Raw genomic sequence first — 8,823 nt, 5'->3', positions numbered from 1 at the left:
TCCTGTCTGACATGCGCATTAACTCACAACAAAGTTACCACATGCGTCATGATGTCGTCTGCAACATGCTCCTTGTAACAAAATCTGCGTAACATATTTATATTTCCAAAACTCCCTGTCCCCATCTTTCACTTCCAACGTTTCGAAGAATTAAGAATGGGTATATTATTTTGCTTATTTCGGTCGGTCTATAGACCATTTGGTTTCCAATCAAGAATTTAAGAATCATTTAGCCAACACTTTTCAATCATAAGAATGATGTACTAAATAGCTTTAAGGGTTAGTAGGCCAATAGGAGGATGTTCTGGCGAACAGCCACCAAAATACATAGACTGATTAATTTTGTCCAATGGCCCCTGTTATTTATGAGCCCAGTGTGTCGAAGATCAAGATCACAGTGACCTAGCGGCTGTCGATAACTAGAGAGCTCTTGGACCTACCGCCACCAAACTTCACAGGATGACTGGCTATGGTCAGTAAATGACCCATGTTTTAGGGATCATTAGGTCATTGGTCAGTAAATGACCCATGTTTTAGGGATCATTAGGTCATTGGTCACATCATGGAGGTATAAGTGTGTTCTTCTTGTAATTTTTGCTATAAATCTGCGCCCGTTTAATTGTATGTTATAAAGATACTGTACAAGAAAGTTTCATGATCAGAACTACTTCAGTTTTGATTTTTTTACAGTGACGTAAGAGACAGATAATTAGAATGACTGCTTTTGTGCGTTATGTCCTTTATCTTTCAATTCTGAACATAATCTGTAGTTTATGTACACAAGTACTTAAAAGGTCCATCCAAATCAAATGGAAATTAATGTACAAGTCATCATCAACAACAAGTAGACAACGTTTAGGAATCAGTTTTAGTTTACTAGAGTGGCAGACGCAAGGCAAGGTCTACTGTTGTAAAATATAAACATCAGTTTTATCATCAGTATTATAAAGTACGTAACATACAACGTTTACAAGGCACTGTTTATTTAAAATAAAAAACATGTATAAACATATTACATTCATTCAGTTACAGCCATGCGGGTTACAAAGTTAGTTACACGTGATAGTTACTCTCTCAAGCTGAACTAAGTGTTATGTCGTCAAAGAGGCACAGCTTCTATCTTTCAAATATCATGAAATGGTAACCGATATAGTCTTTTCTCGGTCTGATAAAAGGAAAGTATCTGAAAGTCTTTATGGGTACAGAGATGTGTCTTTTTGTTCTCGTTCGTTCTATCGTTCATTCACACGTCCATTAGTTCACACGCACACACACACACACACACACACGCACACGCACACGCGCACGCGCGCACACACACACACACTAACTCATTCACTCATACACATTCTAGCATACATGAAAACTTTTGTAAAACTATGTGTTCTGATGCTACAAAATCTAATAAGTAATTATGCGAAATGCCTTCAGTTCTGTAATGGAGAATCATAATATTGTTTGCATGTTAAACTATTAAGATTAAATTATAACCGAAATGTTCAGGCTTACTATATCTGTCTATCACATGTTTGACGTCGCGGGAGTGAAATAAAGCCATTACATAAAAATGATAATACAAGTTACTATAGTGTATAATAAAAGCTTTAGCGTCGACGTCGTTTATAGTATATGAGACGTTGGTCAAATTGACTTGTTTATAACAGTTAAAGAAGGTAGAAATTTTGATGTTTCGATTGGAAAAGCTAACATGTGATAAAAAGAATAATACATTTGTAACTTTCCGCATAGAATTTATTAAACTCGTTGAATAGAATTGATAAAATGCTCGGAAGGGCCTCGCATTTTATTATTTTATTCAACTCGTTTAATAAATTCCGTATAAAAAGACACTATAAAAGAAATACTAAGACATGTCACGGACATGTACTCATTCAGCAATCTGTCAGACATACCACTATTACTCAATCGCTCAGTTATCATCATCTTATTATTTGAAACGTCTAGATCATGTTCTTTTTATCATAAAAATGTTTGAACTTGTGTATGGTCTATATTTCCTCTAGCGAAAATGTTCTTTTTTCTAAATATTTTTACACCATTGATCATTCGACATGAACTTAATTAATTACTTAATTGATAAAATGAGCAGCATGTGTCCCCTCTGGCAGGCGGGCGCATGATATAAGATCGTCATATACATCAGCTGTATGAGAATAAACATATAATGAATTATGCTGAAGGGTATATAGCACTGATACATCATATAAACAGATTTATCAATTAACATTCAGTGTCAATTTCTTCAAAATATTTGGAAAAATGTAACACACATTTTTAAACAGCTGTAACTGATTCTGCAAACTTTTTACAGCCTTGTACAATAGCATCCTCTCAACAGGAATTTAAAAACTATATGGCATTTAGCTACACACTGTCCAGTTTCAGGTAGTCATAAAATTTCTTTATCGCAGACGATAAAAAACGCCGTCATCAGGTAGAAGTTCACAACACCCCTTTTCAGGCGTCTTTTATATTTCAGGGTGTTATCTTATATAGTGAATCATTATGTCAGGCACAGTAACATTAGCACACAGATTCGAAAATATCGTCTTATTTATCATCAAAAGAGAAAAAATAATAAAGTGCACAATGATGTCATCAACAAGACGAATCCGGAAGAAGCTTTTGCAGCGCTGTTGTACCATCTGGCCGTGTTAGCTGCAAAGAAAAAAAGAAAGAAAAAGGTCAATGCAATATTTCAGTACAGCACATTTGATGTGATTTTATGGCAATGCTATTTATGTCTTGCACTATTCTAGTGCGCTTCTAAATACCATATCAATGAAAAAGAAACAAAATTCATGTACAGAGAAAAAATAGTTAGAATGAGTCTTTGTTCGGATTTAAAGTGGTATATTTCTTAGTAATGAAACTTTTCGTTTACACTCGAGTTGCATATGCTTAAGACAGCTATTGAAGTGAAAAAAGACAGCTATTAAAGTGAAAAAAGGATCACGCACCAACTCCACCATTGATCAATCTGAGAGCTGGACGCGCATTTATTGCACGTGATCTATGTCCCATCCAAAACGTGTTATAATCTCGTACCACAGTTGCCCTGAAATAAGAATATTTTTTAAACTTCACGCATACTGACTATTTTTATGACATAGGTGTCTCCTATACCAAACAAGAAACAGGATTCCAGTTCCACTGGCATTCACTTCTAATATATGTTTTTAATTTAATGATTACATTATAAATAATGATATACTGATATTTTCATGTTATTTATCATTGTAACAACAATAATTATTGACACGTTTGATAGTTGCGTTTATTGGCACCGGCGAGTATTTTATCCAAAAAAAAAAAAAAATAAAGGAAAAGGAAAGTTTTTTATATATGATCGTGGCTACACCACTCGTGAAAATGGTGCATCAGATATTTATATTTAACAAATACCCCGCAGTCTATATAATGTACTAAAATGAGACGGAATTGAAAGTAAAACAGTATGTATAGGTATAGCAAATAAGGTTTAATGTATCTTACACAAACTGTACAGGTCTGTTGTAACCAACGGGAGGAATCCACTGTAACTGGACGACATTTTTGATAGAATTTTCAGTGTGTGTAACTCCTGTACCTCTATTACACTGCATCCTCTGAACAATCACGTTGCTGTAAAATTCATAAAGATCATTTTGAATCTCTTAATTAGTTAAATGAAGGCATGATTTAAAAGCGTAAAAATGCGCGAATAAAACTTTATGCATGAAAATGATGATAAGTAAAGTCCTACGTTATTTTTTAATTTCATTTTTACAAGAATTCAAAAATCTACCTATTTTAGAACTGTTTATGCAAAATTGATGATCAAAGATAAGTTGTCAATTTATTATCAATATTTTTTTTCCGAAAGTAAATTAGTATGTCAATAAATCTGGTAAAAATTCTTAAATATTTGTGTGTACTTTAACTTACTTATTTATTTGGTTGACTTGATTCCCCATGAATGGATTATTTGGGTTAAAATTTGGATTGAATCCTGGCGGTGGCCCAACCTGCCCCAAGGCAATAGGACCGGCTCGTCCAGCGGCAAACTGACCTTGCATAACATTAGGATTCGTCCTACCAACAACTTGCTGAAATACACAAAAATATGTCGATATTTATTTTTTATGAAAGGCTGGTGTGCTATCACAATTGCAGAATGCTAAATGCTACATACTTTATGCTAAGACCAAATTCTTTATGTCACATACATCGCTGAGTGCCAAATGCGAATTGTCAAATATTTTATGCTTGTTGCCAAATGATAGATGCTAAGTATCAAATTATCTTACTGTGTAAGTAAAGGGTTTATATTTAATTAATCTAACTTTCTAATACTTGGAAATATATACTATTCTCACAGTCTGTTCACTCTCAAATATTCAGAAGAAATTTTTATAAGAGACAAAGTTATGATTTTATGACCAATACGCTTTCGTTTATTGATATACACTTAATAACAATACTACATAATGTCACGTAAATTGTTATATATGTTTTGTTTGTTTGGATGTTTCCTAACATTTTTTTCTGTAATTTATACGTTTGTTTATTGTATGCATACGCTATTACTTTTTTGAACTATATGTGTATACATGTATTGTATCAATTGTTAATATGCCGTGTTCCTATTATATTTGTTAATGGCCAAAGGCATGTATAATGCCAAATTTGCCGAATAAACCTTGAACCTTGAACCTTGAAATATTCAGCTCTACATTTCAATAAACGCTTAGCAATAACCATTTGGCATGTATTGTTCCGCATTTTGCAATTAACAAATACCCATTTAACAGCCGATATTTGACATTCAGCTTTGACATTTAATAATTGGCATTTCCATACTCTTTGAGTAAAATATATAAGTATAATTAAATAAAAAGACAGGAAAAAAGAATTTTAACATTTTTGAACTATTACTTGAAAAGATTTTATATAAAAATTATGTTCTTTTCTCAAAAAAAAAAAAAAAAAATAAAATAAAAATAAAAACAAATAAATAAAGAAACAAAACTTTAAAAAGCACACACACACACACTGTAAGTAAGCATATTAATCACTAAATGTTTTTCTAATTGTTAAAAAAGATTCAAGAAAAAACTCCATAATGATTAACTGTCCATATTTAGGCAAATTACATGGAAATGTCAGTCAGCTCTATCATACCTGTCCGTTCATGTATCTATATTCTCCTACGTATCGAAGTTGTCCGTCTGGAGTTTTCGTGCGCGCTTGCAGTAGAAATCCCTTAAACTGGGCATTCATACGTCCCCTTCTGCCCCTAATACGCACTGGAAAGTAAAGGAAAAGGAACACACAAATATTTTTTGTCTAAGCGCAAAACAGTGAAGCGTAAAAATATGAAACTACGTCTTTTAGCATATATTGGCAAAAGATTACAATTCAACATACCATTGCTCATTTAAAGTTTAAAAAACCCAGAATGTCCCAAAAGGGATCCAATAAACTCACTTCAGTACCGTAATATGTAAAAAAAATGTGCAAATTGTTTCTTCGTAAGATAAGGTTATTGAATGCCACTTACCAATAACACCGCAGTCACGTTGTCCATTCTGTGTACACGGCACGTAACCGTTAAGATTAGTATCAATTATATACGGTGTTGCCGACGTCCTTCTCCGGTTAGCACCGTGTCCTGGCTTCATAGTGTCACACGCCATTGGATTGGCACCAGTTCTGTGTGCACTAACTGAGGTCCAAACAAAAGTTAAACATACGAGTCCTACAAACATCGTTACCATTTTAACGATTTAGAAATTAATACAGTCCTGTGTTTAAGTTGTCGCTGTCAGAAACAAACTAACACTAGCTGTCGAAATTCATATTATATATAATGGAAAATATTTTTAACTCTCCTACGTTCTTGCTTTACGAAAGGCTTGAACCAGACTGATGGTATCAAGGGAGAGGCGGAGGCATTTTAATAAGTTTTGCACGGGCCTAAATATTTGATGGATGTCTTTATCGGTAGGTATTTAGTCAGGGTATTTCAACATCTCACCCAGTAAAAATGGATGGAATGTGTCAAGAACGTCATGTTGGACAATTTTCGTGTTTTTCCGCAAGTTTACGTCGTTATTCAATATCGTACAGACGAAATAGGCCGATAAATTACGATGAATCCCGAATGTCAGTCGGGACAAAAGCACATACCTAAGAAATGTCTCAATTAATTTTTTTTTCAGATGTCATTAATGTGAGATCTAAATTGATTCATAACTTTAATGAAACACGGAAAGTATTTCTACAACTTCCGGCTTCTTTTATACTGATGTAATTAGTACACTAACATTTTTTGTGGTCAAACAAATTCGTCACGTGCAGCAGACAGGATATTTTGTAAGACAAGATGCATGTATATCGTAAATCTATAAGTAGATAATACTATTTATATGTTTGCTTTTTGATATCTAAAAAGGATAACATATAAAAAGTGTACAATAATCATTACAAAGATTATAAATATTACGAAAAATAAATATAATAACACGCCAGCCACAAACAGAAGCTGGAGTGGAAATATAAAGAAAACGGGAGTGCTTCAACAACTATACTTAAAAAAAACAATAAAGATATGAAATGGGGTAAAAGGAAATGGTGGGTGTCGGAAAAGGGGGAGACAGGGTAGTAACATCACCAACAAGACTGACAAACAACACAGGCCAAAAAGCAAGTTGAAAATACGAGGGTGCAGGAATAATTTCTCTCGCTTGTTTCGTTTTCATTTAGTTTTATTTTTTGACAGTCCACTCCTGTACATTCCACTTATTTATAGCAAAAACGATAACTGCGTCAAGAGACCTTCCCGGTTAGCTCAACAGGGACAGTACAAAGGCTATATACATTCTGGTCTGGACTAGCTGGTAACATGGCTTAGATATCAAAGCAAAACATATTTTTAAAGTATTTGTGAGATCAAAGACTGTTGAAATTTTCAAACTTCAAGTCATGGCTAATTCAAGAGTCATAACTCGAAAGACATTTATCCGAAATGGTTAGTAATCGAACCTTACCAATATTTTATAGAGCTACATATTATGTTAATTAAGATATGGTTGATCTCAATAAAAATACTCAAGTTATTGAGCTGATACTGCCATTTTTTTGCATTTTTATTTCATTGAAAGGCAGTGACTGGTTGGAAATGACTGTTTACAGACTAGACCTATAGGTCACAATAGCCTAAATAGTTTTCCCTATATATTCTATATAAAACTGACCTTTTCCAAAGAGCTACCAAACATAGCTAGACCCATTTCAGAGAACAAATCCTTACCTCATTTTAAAGAGTTATGATAAAACTGATATAAAATGAAGAGAAAAGTTGGGGTCATGTATCTCTCTGGTCACATTTGCTTACTGTAAACTGACATCAAAATCACACTGCTGTGACCTGGAAGTACTACTCATACTAAAATTGAGCTTGACTTCACCAAATACAACCTGCTCTCCCATTTTTCCTACCAAAATGCCAACAATACATCCACAATGAAATTTAAACAGAGTTTAGCCTCAATTAAGACCTCTGTTGCCATGCCAAATGAAAAATTAGTGTTCAAATACCTGGCAGCCATTACGCGACTAGACCAGATGGCTCCCATGCTGGTTCCTTTAGTATAGTTAGGCCTATAGAAATACTACAAAGTTAGGTTACAGCGGACAGTGAAAGTTTCGAAGTTTTGAGTAATTCAAGGGCAATAACTTCAAGAGAACACTGTTGACATTCAATAAGTTTTGACTTTTGGCCTTAGTCTGAACAACCAAGACAAAATAATCTTTTCACAAGCAATTCGCTATCAAAATCTAAGGTGAAAGTACAAATATTAATAAAATAATCTAAAAGATCCTTCGGAAGCAAAAAAAAAAAAAAAAAATAAATAAAAAAAAGCAACCAAACAAAATAAAAATAGGTTTGACTGAGCATTGTAACTGAAAGAACAAGAAGAACAAGTTGAATTCTCAGGACCTCGAGGAAACTATTATGTTATGTAGTACGGCCTATGTATTAATATGACTCAAACAAGAGCGTACCTTATCAACAAGACCCACATCTGACCAAATAAGGATATGGTTTCTGTACATAGCACTTTCCCTTACTGTCCACTATCTTTGTGTGTGCATTTAAAAAATATCCAGCACATTTAGAGTTATGGCCTAGATAATTCAATACAGGGTAATAATTCGGAGAAAGTAAGCAAGGTAACCAAGGTAACCATTTTTACACGGCATTTCCTCTTAATGTCTGTTATTGTGTGAAAATTCAACCAAATCCTTTGAGTGTTTTTGACAAAGACTATGAACAAATGAATTCATCAAGACGGCCATGATGGCCTTGAAGATGCCCATTTGGCGTTGAATGTATCGTTACATGCAGCAGCTGGTTTAATGTGAAAAAACATTCATCCCAAAATATGATTGGAAAGGATAAGAAAGAGGAAAAGCCAAGTGGAACCATTTCACAAACTTGAGAAGATGCTTTTAGTAAACATCCATACATTTGTTCAGAAGAAATTGTTAAAAATGTTTCTTCAATACTAAATGCAGTCAAGAAAATAAAAATTGACAAAGGTCCATTCAAGGATGTTAAAGACAAAAGCTATTCACAATATGATGTTTTAATGGGTTTGCAAAGAAAGTCATTCTAGGATTTCTATTTTTAACACTTGTCGGCACTAAAAGGGTCCAAGCAATACCATGTGGATACAATTGAAAGAGGTCAGTATAAGGATAATAAAGACCGAGTTAAGTGATGATCCATAAAGTGCTTCGCAAATTGTTCATATG

The 8,823-nt window shown here is 33.7% G+C and overlaps 1 protein-coding gene across 2 annotated transcripts in view; it reads right to left on the bottom strand.

The window, feature by feature from the left end:
- Positions 1–972: 972 nt before the first annotated feature.
- LOC123532875 (uncharacterized) overlaps positions 973–8,823 on the bottom strand; it is a 49,195-nt gene continuing 41,344 nt past the window's right edge. The window contains exons 5-10 of one of the 2 annotated variants that reach the window (XM_053517481.1): positions 5,564–5,761; positions 5,185–5,309; positions 3,949–4,109; positions 3,517–3,645; positions 2,982–3,079; positions 973–2,679 (exon numbers count right to left, since the gene is read on the bottom strand). In XM_053517481.1, the coding sequence (XP_053373456.1) occupies positions 2,582–2,679; positions 2,982–3,079; positions 3,517–3,645; positions 3,949–4,109; positions 5,185–5,309; positions 5,564–5,761 (809 nt within the window). In that variant the 3' untranslated portion in view covers positions 973–2,581. The remainder of the gene's footprint in view (positions 2,680–2,981; positions 3,080–3,516; positions 3,646–3,948; positions 4,110–5,184; positions 5,310–5,563; positions 5,762–8,823) is intronic. The other variant, XM_053517482.1, reaches the window with a different exon arrangement.

The sequence above is a fragment of the Mercenaria mercenaria genome, chromosome 11, assembly GCF_021730395.1.
Source record: "Mercenaria mercenaria strain notata chromosome 11, MADL_Memer_1, whole genome shotgun sequence".
In the NCBI taxonomy this organism is placed as follows: Eukaryota; Metazoa; Mollusca; class Bivalvia; order Venerida; family Veneridae; genus Mercenaria; species Mercenaria mercenaria.
This window is presented reverse-complemented; position numbering and strand designations above follow the sequence as displayed.